General features: G+C 40.6%; 1 protein-coding gene across 2 annotated transcripts; it reads left to right on the plus strand.

Moving 5' to 3' along the window:
- Window positions 1-22,827, plus strand: slc6a4a (solute carrier family 6 member 4a). Of its 2 annotated transcripts, none has more exons than XM_030394127.1 (14): window positions 1-740; window positions 9,041-9,952; window positions 11,317-11,451; window positions 11,995-12,217; window positions 14,353-14,491; window positions 15,826-15,960; window positions 16,067-16,170; window positions 16,433-16,560; window positions 16,720-16,832; window positions 17,612-17,743; window positions 18,502-18,601; window positions 18,760-18,860; window positions 19,022-19,189; window positions 21,101-22,827. In XM_030394127.1, the coding sequence occupies exons 2-14, from the start codon at window positions 9,487-9,489 to the stop codon at window positions 21,173-21,175; spliced, it is 2,019 nt and encodes a 672-aa protein (XP_030249987.1). In that variant the 5' UTR covers window positions 1-740; window positions 9,041-9,486; the 3' UTR covers window positions 21,176-22,827. The 2 variants fall into 2 exon arrangements, with proteins under 2 accessions (XP_030249987.1, XP_030249978.1); XM_030394118.1 differs by lacking the exon at window positions 1-740 and adding an exon at window positions 6,582-6,967.
- Window positions 22,828-24,108: the final 1,281 nt, after the last annotated feature.

The raw sequence follows: 24,108 nt of genomic DNA on the forward strand, positions 1-24,108 counted from the left end.
CCTAGTACTTCAGCTGATGCTGATTGGAATGACGTTCAACACTTACACGCAGCCTTGCATTTAACAAGAAGGAGAGACTGTGGTGCTCTGTGTGTGTGTGTGTGGTTTAGACAGAAAGAAACAGGACACAGTGATTGTAATTTAGTGTCAACATGACGGTGACTGTGTTGTCTGTCTGCCCAGGCTGCCCTCATTTATATCTCTTACATGTCTCTCCTCAGACACACACACAGGCTAAGCTGGACTACTGTACTTGGCATGGTGGCTTTTGGCCCAGAAGGTTGCAGGTGGCTGTAAATGGGTTAGTTAGACCAGGGCACAGACAGGCTTGGACTCAAATAATCTCTCTCTCACACTCACACACACACACCTAATAATGTATACATTTCACCTTGCTGCTTTTCTACATTTCAACTTAATTTATGTATCTGTGTTCCTCTCTTGTTCCTCTTTGGCCCTCTTATAAATATGCATTAAGGAGTCTTGGATTAGGAGCAAGGATCCCTTTCTACAGCTCAGCATGTGCGTGCGTGTGTTTGCGTGAGAGGTGTGTGTGAGTAGGTGCTTGAGTATGTGTGTTTGTGTCTTAAGCCAGGCAAAACAAGAATACGGCCTGCTGTAAGCCCAGGCATGTGTGATTTGTGTGATTGGGTTTAGACTGCGTTGACGGCAGACGTCTTGGACACTGAATGACCAGTCGCTCCATGGACCTCGCAGACTCTCCTGTTAAAAATATCAAGGTAAGAGCACACTGCCGGTTATCTTTCATCCCATAATTTCATTATCAGCAGGTTAATCATTTACAGTCACACCCAACAGTTCTCAGCTATGTGTTTATACTAATAGCCATCTCTGTAAAATATGTTCATATGAGTTGCATGTGTGTAAGCCAGGGTCCAGTGAAACAAGGTGTGATTTACTCGGTGAGCAGTGTTTTCGTTTTTTGTTAAGCTTTATTGTGAGTTTTATTTCTGCTTAAGGCTTCTCATATCAACCAGTCATCTTTATCTGTAATCTTCCCATAACCTCAAGATCAAAAATCAACTGGTTATAACCTGTGAGATTTGGGACAAAAATGTGAATCTTCCACATTTTGGGATGGGTAATTTAATTATGGGAATCTTCTGTTTTATTTGTATTGCCTGATTTAGAATTTGTAGTATACTTAAATACATATCAGAATTATTTATTTTACATAATGATCAAACAACATTTTTAGTTTTCTTGTATTAAATAAAAAAAGAGTTTGATTCTCTCTTTTTTTTGCTACGGTAAGAAATTAAAGGAATGTTTCATGTTCTGCTACTTGAATGTGTTGTATGACATGAGACAGAATCAGTAAGGGGAAGCCGTATAGAAGATTGTTGTTTAACTGACTATCCATCTATAATCTAGCTCCCTGTTGTTTCATTCTGGTGAACACTGAAAGAAGGGTTGTGTAGAGTTATAACTTTTCAAACGCTTTTTTCATATCATCTGGAATGGCTTCACAGGTCAGCTCCCGCTGTTCACTTGAGTGCACAAAATGTTGGCATCAAGCCATTGAGTTCTTAAGAAATCCCCAAATAATTAACAGAACGCAAGCCATAACCCTCCACCACCCGCCGGACATGCCTCTGTCACTTTTAAAACAGAACCTCAGTGTTTTACTTCACTTCTTTAATTCCCCACTCGGAAATGTATTTGGAAGATTAACTTATGGGGAATGTCTAAATTACATACATGCCCTATAACTAATTTTTCAGATAATTAACACACAGATGTTGTGCACAGTGTGACTCCCACCTAAATATAACAAATTACAAGAGGTATGAAATTAGCCAGGTATGTGTCATTAAGTGTATATCAGATGAAATGGCTGGTGAACAGTGTAACTGCCAAATGCCCAGTCAATTTTCCTCAATAAATGGTGGCTTATGATAAGGGTCACATCGTGACTGTAAGGCCATTAGTTTAGCCTTAGAAAAATGCACTTGGCTTTAAGCTAAGGTTATAAGCTTGATGTAATATGTATTTCAACGTCAGCTGACACCAAAAGGTAGTAACATAATTGTCTGTCCTGATGGTGAACCACTTTCATTGCGTCTGTTAATTTTTACTGCTTCAAGTAAAATGAAATCTTATCTTATCTGAGCCGTGATGTCTTGTGTAAAAAGATTCTCCGACATTTTGATAACTTGGCTTATTGGTGTCTAACAAAGTATTAATAGAGAACATTTGTGCTGTAATGAACACAATATTTTTGCCTTTGAATTTCCATTCTGCCTAATTTATTGTCCCTGTGAACCTGTTGCGTTTGAACCCTTTACGTCACTAAACTCTGATCAGTGACCGCCTGTAATCTGTCCTTGGATGCCCAGATCTGTATTTATAGTGGCTGTGTTTGACTGTAGTGGTTTTGGAGTATGCTGGTCCATCCTGGCGAAAGGTTTGTAATTAAGACATATGTAAGACATCAAGCCCCCAAGGTGTGCTGTCACCATCTTGTTTTGGTAGGTAGTGATTCTGCGATGTAGCAGTCCGTGATAACATAAAGACTAAGGTCAATTATAGCTCATAGAACCTTTTTTTCTTTAAGAAACTACTGTGACATTGCGACCATGTGATAATCTTCTTAACTACTTTTCCACCAGATACCCAATGAAGACATACTGTTTTAATGGAAACTGTAAAATACAGTATAGCATTTTGCCTTTACTTCTATATATGCATCAATCAAGACATGTTTTTGTGTTTTCCTTACCTGCATCAATATTAGTTGAGTGCATATAGTACAGTTAGATTTGGTCAAATCATTTGGCTTCCAAGTCCAAAACACACATTCCACATTCCTTTAAAGCTGACCGAACCTGTGGATCAAGACTCGGATCTTCCAGCCACTGAAATCAGCCACAACTTCGAGAAGACATTAAGAATCAAACCATTCAGGCATAAGCTGAAGTTGACTTCAATTAGATGGCAAACTTTGGCCCATTGTTTTGAGAATGATAAAACGTATCCCAAAATCTGACATTTAATAACTAGATATGCACAGACTGGGAATTATCTGATGGATTATAGGTTTATCAAAGCCAGTCATGAACACGGAATGTTTGATAAAAGGATATTGTGAATCCTTTACCTGAGACCTTAAAAAAGAGCACACAGTAATGAGGTTATCATTTTTTAAATTAAAATGTGTGGACAGTTTAGCTATTTCTGTATAAAGGCCACATCTTTTATGCAGGACCATCTGACTTGGCCAAAGGCGTCACTTAAGACACTGACAGGAATTTAATATCTCCAGGAAGCTGTTGTTAATCACAATCCAAATTTCTCATTGGGCTGACAAGTCTTCATTATGCGTGTGGTGCTGCTTAATGCATCTCCTTTTGGCTTCAAGATTACTGCTTGTAACTTAATTGGATGATTTGGATTGCAATTTCATATATAAGCTCAAAGGCAGAGGAGGTTGAAGGTACAGACTAGGCTGAGGGAATATGGTCCTGATTCCTTTTTTGGAAGATAAGAGCGAGAACAGGAGAACAACAAAATCTAATGATGGACTCCTTCATTTCACAGCAGCTTTAAAAGCAGGCCAACAGATCTGAAACAGTCATGGTAGAAGCAAAAGGGCCATAATTTGATAATGCCCACATGAACATTTCCATCATCTTGTGCAACCACCGCACAGGAAGCGTAGAAGTTAATCTCTCCTTCAGGGTAGGTTACTCTGCATGTCTTGACAATTTGCCACTTAAAATGTGTTCACACGTCTTCTTATCAGGCTGCCTCTCAATCTGGGAAATGTTGCAGCAAAAAACAGTTTTCCTTTTTTCCTGGGAGTAGTTTCCTCAGAAAGTACTAAAAGTTCCACTGAATAACTTGGTGTTTGTGCAGATGTGGCAACAGAGTAAAGAGCCTTCAGACCAGCAGCCTAATGCACTGAATGGTTTCCCCCTCCAATGTCAAGTATCTGTGCTGTTTATTTTTTTCAATTAGCCGGGGCTCAAGTTGGCATGATGTTGTGTGGGCACGGAGAATCAGACTTGTAGAGCGCAGTTGAAAGCCAACAGAGCAAAATATTATAATAAGCCCTCTCTCTGTCTGTGCGCTCCTACTGTATGAGTGCATATGTACATTTTTAATAAACAAGTTTTTGCATCATCGACCAAGATGAATGCTTTGCACTTTTAGTCTGTATTGGTGTGTGAGAAAGAGGCTGTGTGTGTGTGTGCGTGTGTGTGCAAGACAAAGGGTAGCAAGTAGCACCCTGACACAAAACCCCAAATTGCCACACAACTAGTCAAGGGTAGGACTTCCCCTGTTTCCCATGTCTGCAGTGTGTGTGTGTGTGTGTGTGTGCATAAAATTAGTTTAGAGGACCTTCTGTTAACATGTTTAAAATTTTTATACCACAGTCTGAACCCTCATATCAATTGCTCTATTGAAACTAACGTTCCTCCTCCATTCGTTTCCAAAGAACTTACAGTTACAAATGATCTCAGGCAGCCAATGCTCAGAGTCACTTCACCGGGGCAAATGTTAGTTTGCAAAGAGACTTAACCCAAGTTCTCTACAGTATGACCTGTGCTTTTTTACCAACAAAACCACCAAGAGTTTCATACTCACGGAAGGATAGAGAGTCTGTGATGTACACGTTGTGCCTGGTCTGTTTTTTTCCAGATATTTAGGGTTTGTTTTAAACAGCCTGAAACAAAATGAGTTAATTTATTGAGCTGCTATAGCAAAGTAGATAAATGTTGATTAGAGGTAAAATGTGATCGAGGAAAAATATGTTTTTCTCTCCCTCATTGGGTTTTACATGGCAATTATCAGATTCAGTAAGACAGACAGACAGATCGAGTAGATAGACAAACAGATGCACAGACAGTAGAGCTAGAACAAACAATCAGCCCGGTCAGTACTGTACAGGCCAATATTAGCTTATCAAAGACCTCTGTCAGTGTAAATATATGGCCAGTAACTAACAGGAGATTGCAGTACAGAAATGCAAAATACATTACATCATTTGTCCACCAGAGAGCACTTGTAAGATTAAATTCAAACTTGCAAAATCACCCTAAAACATCCGCTATTGGTCAGACAGACAGACATATGGATGAATAGATAGGCACTGTTGATGGAAAGATAGATTACCTGTTATTTTATCAAAAGAAATGTTGGCTAATCAAACCAAAGGTCTACAACTGTCACAAGTCCAAAACTTTTCAGGAAACCCCTTGAAGGTTGCCAGAACAGACCCTGATAAGCATGTTATTTTTTTACTAAAGCCTTCAGGACATTTATACCCCATACTATAAGTTGTGTGTTGGTCTGTGTTATAAAACAGCCAGGTCGCAAAAGCTGGCATAGAGCCCAAAGCTTTATGAGTTGTTTTAGAGTAAAAGATAGACCGAGCAGGCGCCCTGTGGGATCTCTTAGGGATTTCAGAGGCTAATGCACGTGAGATGATATACAGTTAGTTTTGGGGACTTTCACATTCCATGGTGAAATACGCTTTAATTACTCATTCAACATCTCACAATGGCAATAAGGATTGCTCGAACTCTTATGCAACATGAGTTTGCATGAGAAAGTATTTGTGTGTGCGTGTTGTGCTTGTGTCTGTCTGAACCTCTGAGTCTGCATGTGCACATGAGATATGAACTGAAATCCAAATACGACAGAGAGTTCACAACTGTTTTCACAAGGTTTTTTGTATTTCTTAGAGATTTCTTCAAAACTAAATAATGAGTTTACAAACCGTTCACTTTGAAATGTGACAATTTGCAAACGATTTGATCTTGCACAGCATATAAACCACTTACATTTCTATGTTTTCTGAAGGAGGGAAAATGCAGCAACAACCTGGGGGAGTATTTTACAGATGCAAGATTGACTACACCGACCTGGGAGCTGCCCACCACTACCACAGCCTTGCACTGAGTGCAGTAAGCAAGATTATTCAGGAACTCAGGCACTTGACCTTGCAGTAACACCAGCAGAAAACTCAATTTTCTAATGTGGCGTGTAGAATATGTCAAATGGAGAGAAGCTAACTTTCATTACTAAGGCACTGAAGGGTGTTTGAAATACACAGTAGGCAGCTTGTAAATTTCAATATTTGAATGATTAAATTGCGCTTGAATATTGAAAGCATGTACAGCAGATGTGGCATGTGAGTCAAAGTGATGGTCAAAACAGCAAGTCTCTCCATAACAATTGTGCTTAATGACACACAGAAACAACCTGACTAGCGGAAGAGAAATTATGGAGGTTGTGCCTGTGTGTGTGTGTGTGTGTGTGTGTGTGTGTGTGTGTGTGTGTGTGTGTGTGCGCGTGTGTGTGCGTGCGTGTGTATGTGTGCGTGCGTGTGTACAAGACAAAGGGTAGCAAGTAGCACCCTGACACAAAACCCCAAATTGCCACACAACTAGTCAAGGGTAGGACTTCCCCTGTTTCCCATGTCTGCAGTGTGTGTGTGTGCGCACACACACACACAAGCACGCAAACACATGCACGCGCATGCGTGCATGCATGCTTTAATGAGAGCTCTGCCATGACCACACTGTGTCAGAGCTTCTATACAGTTCATTATTGCTGTTTGTGTTGTTATTGTATGTTTCAAACCAGGCTTCAGTGTGTGCATGTCTATGCTCGCAGTGTTTTCTCCATTATCTTCTGCTTGAGCGCACGCATCCATGCATTCATCTCTGCGCGGCTGTGCGTTTCTTTAATGCGGTATGTGTGTGAGTGTGTGTGGTTGGTGAGAGAGGGACAACAAGGGAGGGAGAGAGAGAGAGAAAAAGAGAGAGAAATGAGAGAGGTTTGAGAGCTCAATGGGCAAACACAGTGTCCTGATGTGCTGGTGCACGCTGTTTCTCTGGCAAGTTTTTGTAACACCACGGGATTCTTTGAAGTTTGTGCAGAAGTTTTCTTCTGCTGAAGTTTAGCCACCACTTGTCTTCATTTACCATCTCTTAAGGTAATGTACGGTATGTGAGTTGGAGAAAAAATATTCTTAGTGTCTTAGCTTTGCTGTTAATTTTATATGTTTTTTGTTACTTAGATGTGTCAATACTAATGATTTGTGTAAAATTTAAGCCGAGTTCACAAGATAACATTTTTCATTTCATCATTGTTGTTGCATCCTACTTTTGCTTTTATTATTGTTAAAGTTGTTTTAGTGGAACGCTTAAGGAGAAAAAATTGTGATGAAAAGTGACGGCAAAGTTCTCAAACTGTATGTCAGTGGTGCAGGTCACTATTTCATGCATTTTTTCAGACAGGGATTAAATGCTTCTGTATATGCAGGTCAGATTTAATATTTCATCAAGCCATAAACCATTGTTTGTTTTTCTTGACCCTCTACCATGAGGTAGTGTGAAAGCTGATTGTGGGCTTAATAGATATCCAACAGTAAAGATAACATTTTATAGTTACGTGATTTTTGTGAAGTGAATGACTATTTCACTTTATGCTCGTGTTTAAGTCACAACCTTTCTAGTAGAAATTGCCAGATTTCCGTCAATTTAAACAGTTCTTGTCAAAGCAGAAGGAGCATACTTGAGGATTCATATGGAAATGAAGTCATTGTTGTGATGAAGAACTTAGGATTGCATTCATAACGTAAAAGTCTGTTTTTTATGAAGAAAATGTTTGCGTTGAATGGAAGTTTAGCCTGTGTTTTCTTTTCCTCCTCGGAGCCCAGGTACATGACAGGATCTTGTGTTTGTCAGATGTCAGTGTAGAGTGAATGTCGTGCCGTATAAAACTGCCGGACCCTCGCTCTTAATTACTATAATGTAATTCCATGTAAATTGAGTCTTCTTTCATTCTTTAATTCATTACTAATGAGCTAACACTATCAACACAGTAATTCACTTTTAAATGTCCCTCTCAGTTTGACACATGACTCATGTGATAGAAATTTGCACTATACCTTTAGTACAGTGAATTTTCTGTTGAAATTTGGTTGGCTGAAATGTGTTAAAGATATTTTTTAATCAATGAATAGCAGCCTTCCTCCTTGCCAAGTTTGAAACAAATTAAAATGTTTTATGAACAGCTGTAGAACAATTAGTGCTGTGTATGGTATTAAGTTTAAAGAACATTTTGTATTTTTGTTGTGTTTAATTTACCTCTCACACAGTGTAAAAAATGAACATAAACAATATAATCTTGGCTCTTCACAGGAGAGAGCAGTAGAATATTACTTGCACTGATCTGAACAACGATGTAGATGTATAATGTTATAGAAGTTATTCTGTTGAATAATAGTAAAAAGTTATAAAATTCAATAAATATATTAATATTCAATTAAGAAACAAAGGACATACACGTGCTGCACACCGGTTGCAGATATGTGAAATTCTGTCATCTAAAACCCTTAAAATAGAAATCACAGTATAAATAACATCTAAGGCTAATTGCAATCAAATATTTACATGTTAGGTAGCCTTGTTAAAAGTCATTGTTAAAAGATAGTCAACTAGTTTTCAAGCCATTAGTTAAAATAATTCATGTAGATTTGTGTTTTCTTTTTTCTTTTGCCGGTCTGTTGTCTGATTGGTGCTTGTCACTGAGGGCAAACTTGTTGAGCAAATAACTATAATACTATCCATACTAATGTAATATTTCATATTGCTTATGCTCGCATTAAGATACAGAGAGCGTCTCTTTAAGCACATATCAACACTGTTGTCTTTCGAGGATTTCTCTCCTGTATCCTGCCGGTGCCTGTATATATCCCCTAATTTCTCCCCATAATACAGGTTTGATCCACTAAGTATTCAAACAGGTTCTGCAACTGAGAGATAGTGTGAAATCAGAAACTTGAGGAGAAGTTAAGTAAATCGGCATGTCCCAGCACAATCCCCTCAATTTGTACCATTGAGACTACGTTTCCTAACTGTTTCATTATCACAGTTCAGGGGCTTATAGCATGAAGGGAAACTGAAAGACTAATTTTGATTGAACATTCTGTGTCATGTTCAATCAAAATGTAATCCAGAGCTGAGTAATTCATTGCCTGTGACTCTCCCTCTGTGTGTTGCAGTATACGACATCGCAGAGTGTCTCAGAGGACGAGCAGTCTGTGGAGAGGATCCAAGATTCTTGTAACTTTTCTCCTGGCCACATCCTGTTCAAACACATCTCTCTTCTCGTCCTCTGTCTGTCTTCGCTGCCTGCTTTTATTTCTTCTTGCTCAGCAGATACATTTCAGTCCTCCCCACATACACACACCTCCCCTCATTCTGGCCCCTTTCTCCTCTTTTAGCTCTGCTCTCCTGCTCGCTGTCTCCTTTACCTGTCCAAGAAGGACAGTCCCTTTTTTTGCCAAATTTGTCCTACACCATCACCACATCACTCCATCGCTCCCCTAATCCTGCTGTCCCCCTAATGGGCGCCATATCAGACAGCAGTGCCACATTCCCTTCATCGTCACTGAGAACCTCTCTCCACCCCTAACCACCTCGCCATCACCAACATCAACACGACCCAATGGAGACAAAAGATATGATGATGACGAGCATGTTGACAATGGACAAAGGGGAGAATGAGGGAGAGAGGGACAAAGCGAGAGAGGAGGTAGGGGGAGAAGAGGAGGGGACACACCAGGAAAATGGCAGACTGATGCTGGCTGACGGTCTCACAGAGAAAGGACTCAAGAGCCTGAACTCTAGCTCTGGACAACAGGTGTCCAATGGCTTTACCACTTCCACCCCTCAAAGCCCCAGGGAGGGTCCAGGGACCGAAGCGAGCTCTGCAGGTACAGCCTCTGGAGGACTCACAGGGTCCTCTGTGCCGCTGGGAGGCCTCAGGACTCTGGTGGTCCAACAAACCAGCTTGGAGAGGCCCAGAGAAACCTGGAGCAAGAAGATGGACTTCTTGCTCTCTGTGATCGGCTACGCTGTGGACCTGGGAAATGTCTGGCGCTTTCCTTACATCTGCTACCAAAATGGAGGAGGTGAGGAGGCAGAAATATTTTTAAGGGGGGCTGAGGGAGATAAGGAGCAGGGTGAGGTAAGATCAGTGTACAAGAGATCCCATGCAAGAGTAAACAGAGTTTCGATTAGACATAGGAAAGGCTCTTTCTAGGTTTAAAATGTACTGACCAGTATACGGTCAGTCTACAATAGTAATAGAGTAGAATTAATACACACGTGTGTAATGCGGAGAAAGATGGAGGTCATTGGATACAATCTCGGGAACATCATGATATCTGCAAAACAAACCTAAATAAAAAAGGGCGTAGACCTGTAATGAATGCTGCGGTTAACATATTTGTGCATATAAAACACTTGATTTAGCTAATTTCTTGCACAATCTGCAGTACAAAATGGTAAGCTCATGTTTTCACAAAGTGAAAAAAGCTGTCTGCTCATGCTCAGTTACTACAAAATCCTCACCTAGCAGCAAACAGGGCCTCCCTTTCTACTTTTATTGAATTTGCAATAATACAATCTTTGCAATTTCCTGTGTTCTGTGTGTGTCTCACAGAGCGAGGTAGAGATGGGGACTGGCAGACACTTGATAGAGGCAACAGTATTAATTGTGGTTTTTATGAGAACGCCTTCAGCCTCTTTCTCCTTGCTTAATAACCTGTCTCCCAGGCAGCTGCTCAATCAACCCTTATCTTTGCTCTAATGTCACAAAGCCGTGAGACACACAGCGATCCCACCCACATACACAAATGCACACATGCACATGAAATAAGTTGACGATCAGATAGAAAGAAAGAATGAAAGAGAGGGAGATGTGTTATCAAACCCTGCACATTGGGTTGGAGAGGCCAAAGATCTGTCTGCAATCCTGCTGCTTCTCAGTTCTTCAGTATTTGGTTTTCTAATTGCCCTTTCATCACTTTTATACTTTACTCACTTAGCAATAATGTAGCCAACACTGCAGAAGTCTTAATTTGTCACAGTAGAATTCAAACGAAATGACCCTCTCACTGCGTGTTTCCACATATTAAATGCCGAGTGGTTCGGGAAACTGAGAAAGCATGCTCTGTTGTTTTTGAATGGACTAGGGTTATGTAAATAATGAAGTACTTACAATATTTAATGATTTTTACAGAGTGCTTTTTAATGTTCTAGGTTCATTGGGAGTAATTGAGCGGAGTACTGAGATTACATACAGAGTGTGAACGAGCAACATTTCTCAAGAGTGTAATTGACTTTTTACTGTTCACCCATAACTCTTTCTTTGTTGAAATTATTGCCTGCTCACTTTCCCCACTGTTTCCCACTTTTCTTCCCTCTCTCCTTACTTGTTTTCTTATCTCGACCCTTAACCATCGACTCTCATTCCCAATTTTCCTCTGCCCAGGTGCCTTTTTGCTGCCCTACCTGTTGATGGCAGTGTTCGGAGGTGTCCCTCTCTTCTACATGGAGCTGGCTCTCGGCCAGTTTCACCGTAGCGGCTGCATCTCCATCTGGAAACACATCTGCCCCATCTTCAAAGGTAACAAGAGGAGTGGAGAGAAAAAAAACAGAACAGATGGAGAAATGAATTAATAGCAATAACTTGGATTAAAAGGTAAGAAGACAAGATGAAAGGACAGAGAAAAATAGGAAAATTGGCAGCAAGTGAACAAAAAAGACGCAGAAGGACAGTGTGAAGCCATCAGAGACAACTCATTTAACCTCCTTGTCCTCCTCGGTACAGTTCCCTTGAAGACCATTCCTAGCTTCTTGTACATCTACTGAGATGCACTGACTCTCTGTTATGGAAATTGTCACATTTCCGCACCAAATGCCAAATGCTGAGAAATGTGATAGTATGTAAATTGTTGTTGTTTGGAAATGTCACCCACTTACCCAACAGCAACTTGAATTAGCTTAAAAACACCACTGATGTCTCTTGAAGATCTGGGGAATGATTGGCTAGTGTCGAATATTACACAAACATGTTTTTAATACAACGTAGATGGGGAGTTTATGTTTAAGATATTTCAAGATCAGTTTTCTTCACTATTATTGTTAATTTTTTTCTCCACTCATCCAGGGATCGGCTTTGCAATCTGCATCATAGCCCTCTATATAGCCTTCTACTACAACACAATCATGGCCTGGGCCTTGTACTACCTGCTGTCGTCATTTCGGCCCACCCTGCCCTGGACCACCTGCACCAACAGCTGGAACACCGCCAACTGTAACCGTTACATGTCCACCGACCACAACGTGTCGTGGTCCAACTCCTCAACCTCCCCCGCCGAGGAGTTCTATACGTAAGTGCATGTAAGTCGGATGTAGAGGCGTAGGGGTAGAGCTACACAGGAGGGAGGCGTCAAGTGAAGGAGGAAGGAGGACTTCGAGGGAGAGATTACAGGGTTGGATCTGGTGTTTTTAAGAGCCCTGACAGATTTACAGCCCGCCTGCCCCCCAAAATCCACTTCATCACTGGCTGTGAAGACATAGCAGGAAGAAGTGAATAGAATTTCATAATAAAAATAACTGATCTCATCTGAGGTGGTTAGCAGTACAAGAGTGATGCAGGAGTAACTAACTGTACTATTTCAAGAACAGAAATCAGACATATCCTCACAGATAATATTTACTGTGTGACAGTCAAATCAAGACACACGCACACAACATAAATTAATGACAATGTAGTGGCTTTATTTGATAGACTTGGGTGTTGATTCTGTCAGTTAAAAAGAGTTGTGGGGAGAGAGCGCTATAAATAGCCGTCAAACTTGGCTCCTCCTCCTGACACCGGTGGTGGTGGTGGGGGTGTTGGAGGGGTGAAGCTGAGAAGCTGCATGGCTTCATATGACAGCAAAGAGATAAACAGGAAAGGTGGTTTATACATTATTTAACCAAGATGATCACTAGATCATAGGAAAGCCAGGTAGTGGAGCCTCAGTGTGAGAGCAAAATACTTGTGCTAAAACCTTTCATTTGTCACAAAGCTTCATTTATATAGATTATGTCAGCATATACTGTATGTGCAGATAATCAGGGGTCAGTCATACATCAGATCTTAAAAGTAATGAATTATGTTATTTAGTGTTAACTTTGTTGTTAATACAGACATGTGAAAGTTGCCAGGTGTGATTCCATTTTCTCTTCTGTTGACTAGCAAAAAAGTGGTGCTTGAATAGATATTACAACAAACTCACTTCATTCCAAGTTAGTGCAAAATATGAATTACCAGTTTAATTATAGGAGGAGGTGTAGGCAAGAGATAATAAGGGAGACAGAGAAAGAGTTGATGGCCTTTTTGATTATTGGAGAATAAGAGTTATAATTATATATTATGATAACGATATAATAAAGATAAGAGATATTGCAGAGTCCCTCCTTTACAAGTATGCTCTGGCATTACTGACATGAAATTGAAGTGATTATTTATATTATTCCAAGTGTTAAGCAATCTTTGGCATGTGGCTTTCATTGTAATTAACTCAATTCACTCAACTCAGTCACGGCTTGGTGTTTGTTTTTACTGTAAATGAAACCCAAGCTGTGTCAGAACAATGTCTTGCTTATTCTTGACTGCTTTGGAACTCTGCAGTCTACTGATTCAGTCTTATCAGCACATCTGACTGTGTCCATATCTTTCCAGTGAGACAGATTCAGGGTTTGCCCATAGCTGACTTTTCCTAATCCAGGTTTAAAAGTAACAAATTCCGCAACACAGTCTGGCGCCAGAATTTCCTGTTTTCAGCATAAATCTCGTCTGTGTTTTAGCGTCTGTGTGCTTAACCTGTGACCAGATGTGAACCTCGCTGCTCATTTCAGCCTCCTCCTTTTTTATGCCGTCACGTGTTTTTACTTAATCTTGTGTAAACTTTAGATAAATGTACTATAAAGTCAGTCAAGCCCCTCCTGTATCATTTTTATCTGGTCTCTCAATCGTGAACATGTATTAATGCTTTAATCTGTATCATGAGTGTATATTTGTCGGGGGATAAACAAAGAGTTTAAACTTTTCCCCACTGTCTTGTTTATTTTTTTTTCTTGCCCCCATTTTTGACTTATATTTTTCTCCACCTTTTTCTTTCTTCTCCTCTCTATATCACATCTCATTCCTTTCATACTGTGTCCTTTTCCTGTGGTTTATCCCTGCTATCTACCCTATCTTTGTATTCTCATGTTCTCTTATCTTGTCTGTCAATTTTTATTCTCCATATTTTTATCTCCTTCCTTTTAACTTATTTCTTCCCCTGCCCTCATCTACATTTCCTTGATTTCCAACACTCCCATTATCTCCTGTTCTGTACTCTCATGTCCTTTTCCTACATGCAATTTCACCCTTTATTCTGTCATCACTGTCTTTTCCTTGTCTACCCTCTTTACAACCCCTGCGACCTCACTTCTCTACCCCCAACATGCCTCCTGCCTTGTTTCCTCCCTCCAGTCGCCAGGTGTTGCAGGTCCACCTCTCACCAGGTCTGCACCAGCTGGGTTCTGTCAGCTGGCAGCTGGCCCTCTGCCTGCTCTTCATCTTCACCATCGTCTACTTCAGCATCTGGAAAGGAGTCAAGACGTCTGGAAAGGTAACTGAAAGGGCGCCTGCATGGCTGATGTGGATGTCAGTTAGAGTGGATGGATGGATGGATTGATGGAACCAGAGAGGCAGAGACAAACACAGTTGTTCTCCTGTCATCTCTTCACCCTCAGTATCATTCATCATCATTGGTGGAAAACTGGTGGAAACAACCAAACCCAGCAGGCCTCCCCGGAGGAAAATTTTACTGCTCAAAGCTTGCTCCTTTATGGCTATGGAGCCGTAAAGGAGCTCAATGAGAGTTCTCATTTCAGTCTCGTTTGGTCTCAAACATTTCTCATTTGTTTCTCCTACAATTCCTTAGGAGCAATAGGTGAGACTTGAGACTTTACCGCTTAAACCTTGCTCCTTTCCAGCGTTGGGGAGACATTCTGAAACTTCATTGAGAGCTTGATGAGATCTCCTTTGAAACTTACAGGGAGCCCAAGTTGAGATTTTCTGCACCTGTTTCTCAGGAGAAACAATTGAGAAACAGGAGAAATCAGCCACAGCCTCACTTTGGTCTCGCATAGATCTCATAGTTGTCTTGGAGAAATGAATGAGACACTACTGAGATGTCTGGGTCCAGCCTTCCGAGGTAGACACATTTGTCTTAACTGGCGTACATTTTGTACACAGTTCCTGTCCATAAATTATGTTTACCAGGCTTGAAAATGGCCAGATAAGGAAGTGATGGCCCCATACTACAGTATAAGTCAATAGCTGCTGTGACTGTTGTGCAGGGCTGCTTTCATCAGCAGTGGTTTGTTTGCACATTCAGCCAAAGAATGTAATTTAAAGGGGAACTTCATCAGTTTTGTGTCAGGGAGTACGACTACAAACGTGGAAAAACTAAAGCATTTTGTGGCTCGAAAGCAAGTGGTGCGAAAAGTGATGTAACTGGAAAAATAGGTGACTTTACCAGACCTTATCTCTGCTTGAGGCTTGACATGAGCCGCTGCTAGCAAAGCTTTGCCAAGGAAGAAGAATGTGTGGAATAAAAATGATAATATCTCTGATGTTGATGTTTTCTTTCTCCACTTTCTTTTTGCTAAATTAAGTGGATAAGTGTAGGTTGATCAAAATCTGCCTAAATTTATATAAGTTTAATGCAAATGTACTCTACCAATGTGACAATCTCTATAAATGATTCAAAAAACATACTGGACCTGTAGTGATGTTCCTTAAAATGCCCTGGTTCATGAGAGGTGATGTGTGTTGCAGTATGTTCTACCATTAAGCGTTACCAGTGTTACCATTTTATTCCAAAAGTGTTTCCTGAGTATGGATGGAGAGTCAGCTATGACTGCAGAGTTGTTTGGTTTTGCCTCTTCTCTGCATCAGGTAGTTTGGGTGACGGCTACCTTTCCCTACCTGGTCCTTCTGGTGTTGCTCATCCGTGGGGCTACTCTGCCAGGGGCCTGGAGGGGCGTGGTCTTCTATCTCAAACCTGATTGGGAGAAACTGCTTAGCACTACAGTAAGTTGGTTTGCTTTCTTTGATATATCTGTTTTCACATTGCTTTTATCTTTAGACAAACTTCTTGTCTTATCCTACACAATTCACCCATCATAAACTCTCTAAGGTGTGGATTGATGCAGCCGCTCAGATCTTCTTCTCACTCGGTCCAGGATTCGGCGTACTCCTTGCCTTTGCCAGCTACAACCCTTTTCACAACAACTGCTACAAGTGAGAATTTTTTTCGAACACTGTATAGTTCATGCTACAACTAAAGCTAGCTCCTTAGCAAGAATAAGTCGTACCTCAGGACTTTTCTACCTTCCCAAAACTAGAGTCTTGCAGAAAAACTAAATTTCAATTGAGCACACTCTGTATAGGTAGAGCCATGACCTGACTATATCAAAAGAATCCCAGAAGTCTAATATAACAAGTCCTGAAGGTGAATATTTTTACAAACTTAATCTCTAACTCTTTCCTCTCTCCATCTCAGAGATGCCCTGGTTACTAGCTCTGTGAACTGTCTGACTAGTTTTCTGTCGGGCTTTGTCATCTTCACCGTGCTTGGTTACATGGCTGAGATGAGGCACCAGGATGTGGATGCTGTGGCCAAGGATGCTGGTAGGACAACACACTGACACAATCCCAAACACATCATTCAAAAATACATCCTAGATTTAAGATCAAATGCTGTTTGAGGCCAACAATAAAGAAACAGTAGTGAGGATGAATCCAACATCAAAATCTCTTTAACCTTCCTTTTACCTTTCTTCTCTCCAGGCCCCAGTCTGCTGTTCATCATTTATGCAGAAGCCATAGCAAATATGCCTGCTGCTACTTTCTTTTCCATCATCTTCTTCCTCATGATCATTATGTTGGGTCTGGACAGCACGGTTAGTCTGTTGATTACTCATTTCAGTGAAAAAAGTTACATGTTCTTTGTCTCCATGTCTCCCTATACCTGACTCTGTTTTCATCCAGTGTCCAGCTCTGACAGTCTGTACTCTCTCATACCCAGAAACCAGAAGTTCATATTTGCCTTGTTATATAGGCAAATGCTTTGTTCTGCTTGACTCGTATTTGCCTGTTGCTCCATAAAGGTGTCGGGTATTATTTGTCCTAGCTATTTCATTTTGGATAAGAGTCAACGAAAACAATGTGACAGGACTTTCATATCAGTGTTGTGTTGCGATCTTGTCTCCATAAGCCTGTGTTTATCTGCTCTGAGGCAGCCAGCTGGAGAGACCCGTAAGGCTCTTATCACGTACCGATAATCAGTGTAGAATCGGCATCCAGGGTTGCTATGCTCCTCCGTTTTATGACTTAGGATATTACTGAGAAACGTGTCAGCGTATTTGGGTTCATGTTGGATCTGCTTCACATTTTGTCTCTTCATTTCTTCTTCATTGTGTGAAGGTTTTGATACACAAAGCATCTTTGGATGTCCTTCATCAGTGTAGTGTGGATTGTCAAAAGAGTCATACTACTGCATGACTGATTAGATGAAACAACTTATCATTTAGACTATTAAAGCTCTCAGTGAAGGGTTTATGTACAGCATAATGTTTCCTGGAAAAGTTGCTTTGGTTTTAACTTCCTCTTTCTCCATCTTCTACTTCACTACTTAATTCTGCAGCCTCTGATGAGTTCTTATCTGCTTATTTCTTTCCAGTTTGCAGGGTTGGAGGGGGTGATCACAGCTATGCTTGATGAATTCCCTCATGTCCTGGTTAAGAGAAGAGAGTTGTTTGTTTTCGGCCTAGTGTGCGTCTGCTACCTTGGAGCCCTTTCTACTCTCACTTATGTAAGTTAAATAGCCACATTACATACATACTTACTATCTTAAAACATTAACCTCAATCACTTTAAATTTGAAAATACATCCAATTATGTCATAAATCTACTATTTAGACCTGGATACGGCTGTGCGGCTCAGTCTTACCTCCAGTTTTGCCCAGTGGCCACTCGCGGTATTGTAGCTAAAAAGTATAGCACAATTACACAGGACATGTCTGTGAAACTGCTGATGCGACACCTTGAAAACTTCTTTAAGGCTCAAGTCAACAATTTAGAATCTGTGATATTATAACAATGTAAACTCTATGGGCAGAGCAGCCGCTTGCGGGCTGGGCCAGCAAAAAAAACTCTACTGTTCACTATTCAGTAGTATTGTGATAAGCTTCTATTGATACGACACAGTAATTCAAAATTTCAGTTGAAACCCACAGTTTCCCACATCCTCACTTCCCATTCAAGCATATTATAGACTAGCTCATATTGGTCAAAAGCATCTTAACTGTCACTGCTGTATTGTAGCTAATGTGATGGACTGTAGTTAACAATTATCTGAAATCAGATTAAGCGGTCTGACCAGTAATCTGTTTATCTCCAACCCTCACTAATGTAAGGTACTGACCAACATGCGTCTCTGCTCGACAATGCGTCAGACACTCCAATCATTACCTTCGACTGCCGCATTAAGTCTCTTGCATAAGAGTCATTTGTTCATAGCTTTACTCAAATTCCTCCTGTGTCTCTCCCTCGTCTTGTCTCTTATGTCAGGGAGGAGCATTTGTGGTGAAGCTGTTTGAGGAGTACGCTACAGGCCCTGCAGTCATCACTGTGGTCCTGCTTGAAGTCATTGCCGTTTCCTGGTTCTACGGTAAGTTTGAGGGGCGTTGATGATCGAAGTTGGGAACTGTAATGCTGATTTATTACAATGATGTCATCTCCTCCGCTGTTTGTCTGTTTCCTTCCCATGTTGTGATATTTGGGACTTTGTATTGATTGACTGTGTGTGCGTGTGTGTGTGTGTTCCAGGCACCAACCGTTTCTGTAATGACATCCAGGTCATGCTTGGTTTCTCCCCTGGCTTTTTCTGGAGGGTCTGCTGGGTGGCCATCTGCCCCTGCTTTCTGCTGGTGAGGCTTGTGTATTTACACACAAACATGCATGAACATAATTTTCAGAGCAAGCACGTGAAGATACAGTATTTAGAGCAGCTGTCATTTACTTTCTTCCTTTCATTGTTGTTTGTCACATTTGTCCTAAGGTTTGTTCTGCTTTCTCACACTGTGTCCAGTTCATCATCATCAGCTTCCTCGCCTTCCCTCCAGAGGTCAGGTTGTTCCACTATCACTACCCGCCATGGACCACTGTCCTTGGCTACTGCATCGGGGTTTCCTCCTTTATCTGTGTGCCTGCTTATATGGTCTACCACTTGCTCAATGCCAAGGGCACATTCAAACAGGTACAGTAGCAAGTCCTTTCTCTTACATTCAATGTCAAGTGCATTTTCTATGTGGTTTCCCGATTGTCCTTTTGCTCAGTCCTTCTCTGCCTTACCCAAATCCTCTCCTGTCCCTTGTCCTTTTACCAACATGTCTCCGATGACAAGGATTGCCTCTGTTGCTCTCCTCTCCATGCGCTGTCAGGGTCTACCCTCTCCAGTGAACACATGAGTGGAGATCAGATCAGGATCAAAGGAGCAGGGAGGAGGCACAGGCCGGAGATTAGCAAGAAAAAAAAAGCCATGACAACTTCCAGACCTCAGATCTTGCACAGACAAGCGTACACGCAGAGCATTACCTGATGACACACACACTCACACATCCACATTCTGCAACAGGTTACGTTGCCAGATTTAAGGATAAAGGCTAAACTAAAGGCAACCAGGCTTGTGATATGAATAGCACCTTAGCATCCAAAACCACCTGATTACAGACTAAAACTATTCTTCAACAGACAGGGTTTAGATTTCTGTAGCTTATATTTTGTTGATTTGCTCCTGAAGGGCGCTGCCTTAAAGTTTGTCAGGTGTGCATTAGATCTTTGGAGTTTATTCTTTCAGCAGCGTAAGACTTGCATAATAAATACAAGTACATGTCTTCATCATTATTATGATCTCGAAACTGCCTTTGGTAGAGCTGACAGAAGGCAGGAGGACATCAAAGAGGCCGACAGACAGACCTTCTTTGGCTGTTGTCCAGTATTGACACTGCCGCCGGTGCACACAATGGCACTGACAGACACTGTCAACACACGGGATGTGTGTTATTTTTTATTTACATTTTTTTTTTTTTTGGTGAATGTGAATGTGAAAGAAGACAGTGTCTGTGTAACTCCTGGGGTAACATGAGGCCACGCACATTTAAAGGGTGCAGGTGTGTCTCTGTAGGTGGACTGTGTGTTTGTCATTTGTATCAAGGGCTGCATTTAAAGATTATTTTCTTATATTCCCTATTTTCTAATGAGTCGATCGATTATTTTCTTGATTATATTGATTTGTTGTTTGGTTCATAAAATGTTGAAAATTTCGGGGGAAAAAATGTTGATCAGTTTTTCCCAAAAGCCAAGACGATGTCCAAAAACCTTTTCTCCACAATCCAAATATATCAGTTTACTGTCATAGAGGAAGCAAAAAAAAAACAGGAAATGTTCACATTTAAGAGGCTGAAATCAGAGAACTTTGACTTAAACTGATGTAACGGTAGTTAGATAGTTGAAAACTAATTGTTTAATCATTGCAGCTTAATCTGTTTGTCCCCTCTCCTGCAGGTAACAATCACACTTCTCTGATCAATAAAACATTTACCTTTTCATTGAGAAATGATTAATCATTTGAGTTGCTTTTTTAAGTAAAAATATTTGCTGTTTCCAGTTTCTCAAATATGAATATTTGCTGGGTTCTTTATTCCTCTATGATTGCAAACTGAATATCTTTGGGTTTGGTCGGACAAAACAAGACATTAAAGAATGTTGACTGAAGTTCTGGGAAATGTTTCACTATTTTGGGACTTTTTGTAGACCAAAGTGAGAAATTAACTAATCTAAAATATAACTGTGAGATAAATCTACATTAATACATAATCTATGTGAATGCCATGTTTGGACATTATGTTGTCCTGTATTAAAGCAATGCACTTCGTACACATTCAGCACAGGTTAAATACACCTGTCTACATCCCTTCTTTAGTATTTGATCTTATTTCGTAACCTTCCAAAAGGTTTATGGCTCCAATAAACCTAAGATTATTTTGCTCGATTTGTGGTTTAATCCTGGACAGTATCCAGGTCTTTACCCTTGTATCAGTTTAATTTACTCACTTTCTTTTTCTGTCCTCAATCTTTCCCCCATGTGTCTCTTCCTCTTTACTCCCAGCGTCTGTTAAAGAGCATCACTCCCGAGCCCAGCGGTGAGCAACACAGAGACTTCATTGTCACCAACGCAATCTGACCGAACTCTGACCAGAAGAAGGTGCCACAGCTGCAGAGCTATGGCGCGCCCTCTTCTGGACAAACTGCAAAACTACAGGACAAGGGGGCTACCTTTCACCATCTTTGCCTCTTTTCATTACATTTCCTTCACTTGTTTTAGCTGTCTCACACCAAGATGTAGAGATAGAGGTGGAGCCAGGCTGCAGTAGCTTTCTTTTAGCTTGGTTTCATTTGGTTCCTTGTGGTTATGTTTTGAACGAGGTCCCTGGTGTTACTTAAAAACCCAGAGCTTTTTTTTCCCTCTTACAAAGGTCACCTGAATCATTCCGCGACCAACCTTTCTTCAGGTTATACAGTTGTAACAAATATTTTATACAGCTATATAGTATAATAAGTATAATACAATCCATGTAGACCGTAAACTGAAGACACTGCACATAAAAATGAGCTGGAGAAGACCAGATAGTTACATTTCAATCCCCTCTCACTGTTTGTGGTTGTACTTTCATATTAAGCTGTTAAGTTATGCATTCTTAAATGTAGCAAAATTCAGGTATCTTTTTACATCTGTTACTGAAGCCAAATATATGACATCTGTTCATATTTCTAAAGATGTTTCTATATTGTACTCGTCGTTTTGTTGTGTTCACTGTCAGCCTGTGTTTATTTGTTGACATCTTGGACAAACGACGGATTTGCAATGAGTTCCCTACACTGTGAAGCACTGTGTGGAAGTGACATGAATGTGTGTTTCTGTGTGTGTGTGTGTGTGTGTGTGTGTGTAAGTGTGTTCAAAGGAAAGACTGTTATAATGTTCAGTGGAAAAAAAATGGATCACAGACAGAACCAATCAAGTGTATTCATTCTATAACTGCAATATGAGATGTTTATTTATTTTATAATGTATCATTGCTGTTGTTTTGACCTCCCACACCTCACTATGACAACCCATTAGACGGCATAGTGTCGATGATCTGTTAGTGACGTTCTGTTGTCATACTGTCAGTAATAGAAACCAAATATGGATCAGAGCTAATAACATTATCAATGGCATAGTTTTAAAAAATCAGCGTCACCGCTCTTTACTTTCGACCAAAAATTGGTGTGTGTGTGCACATGTGCCTGTGGGTGAGAGTGTGTGTATCTGTGTGTATGTAGGAGCAGGAGTTATAATATGGCGAATACTGTACATCATGTGTATTTACTAGTCTGGTATTGGTGTAATCTATCCTGTGAATACCTGTCTCCTCTCTTCATGGACGTGTGAATGTGTGTGAAGGGCTCGAGTACTCTGTGTGAGTGAGTGAGTGAGTGTGTGTGTGTCTGTGCACCTTGATTAGTGTGTCGGTGCACGTCTGGGATTAGAGTTGTTGAGCCCCTTTATGTGTGCATGCTGTGATGTGTGTGTACAATGTACTTCAGATGTATGTGTGTGTGTGAGTGTGTGTATGTAATGTTATCTCCTGTTGTCTCGTCAACTGCCAAAATATATTATGAAGGAAGTAAACTCCCTGTTGCCTCTCTCTCTCTCTCTCTCTCTCGTACCTCTCAAGCTTATGTAAGATCTATGTATGTCAATAAAAGACTGTATTAAGAAAAACACCTGTATAGAATAAAGATATATAAATATATGGGAAATAATAGATAATAAAGATATATGGAAAGAAATAACCTCTGTCTTCTGTTGGTTCAATCTTCTATTAATTTGTCAGTCTGTTTGACACATTATACAGTATTTTGTTTTCATTTATTCTATCTTCTAAAGGGTCAAGATGAGTTTGGTAAAAGATGTTTAAAGTTACATTTTGACAGATCCAACGCTGAAAGAGGAAATAAAGTTAGGATTAAAGGGGCGTAATCACCGCAGTGCAAAAAAAACCCTTTTGTTTCACGTCCTCGGTCATGAGAAAAAGCACAACAGAAGAAACAAAAGTTCTGACCTGAGCTGTAGTGTTTTGCAAGTCCTGTATCCATTTTCATGATTTATGTATTCAATGGTATGAATATACTAATCAGAAAATGTAAGTACATTAAAGGTGCACTATGGAAGAATTGGCCATGTGTCAAATTCATACGAAAAAAACAAATGTGGGGCAGCACGCACGGGGGTAAGTGGTAATTGCTGCTTACTGTTGCTGTTGTTAGCTAGTTAGCTCAGTTAGCTGTGCAGCTAGCGGTCCGGACAGTGACTTTGGAGCCCCGAAGGGGTAGACTTCCTAACATTAAAACTGTTATTCTCATAGTAATTTCTTTCTGTTTGTTTACGACCCATAATATCCGTCGTACTGTACATAGGCTACTGTAATTAAACCATGTTCGTCTATTCTGCATACATGACATCTGTTACATTACATGTATTGCCAGTCCGTCCTTTGTCCCTTTTAATGGTTATTGGTGGGATTTTTTCTTTTTTTATTGAATGCTCTGCATATCGTAAAGACCCTTGACAAAAAAAATGTGATATGCTTTACGATGAGGAGTATCTGCCCATGCTTCTGCTCTTATTTTTGCCATTCACTCTTTGTCTCTTGTATGCCAAAACCTCAGAAAAATACATCTGAAACAATCAACATGACTAGATACCACCACTAGTGAGGGAAATTACTGGGGGATTTTTTGTGATCAAAATCTTGGTTTTTGGACTTTGCCAGCATGACAGAAACAAGCACAACCTGTTGGGTGATCTGAATCAAACTCAACCACAGCGCGCTGGGCGGAATGCTTGCTAATGAGGCGGTGAAACACTGAACTTCAACACTACCAGATAAAAGGTGCTAAAACAGTGGCCTACATGTTCAGACAGGATCAGCAAGTGTTGCTCCATTTGAGGTTGCTGTGTGTCACTGTGCACTGATCCTGTGTTTATAGAGGATAACAACTCCATTAGCCGTTCTTAGTGAGTGGATAACGAGCTGCCAGCTCAGATTTGGCACACAGCTCAAGTGAGGCGGC

This window comes from Sparus aurata, chromosome 2 (genome assembly GCF_900880675.1).
Source record: "Sparus aurata chromosome 2, fSpaAur1.1, whole genome shotgun sequence".
NCBI lineage: Eukaryota > Metazoa > Chordata > Actinopteri > Spariformes > Sparidae > Sparus > Sparus aurata.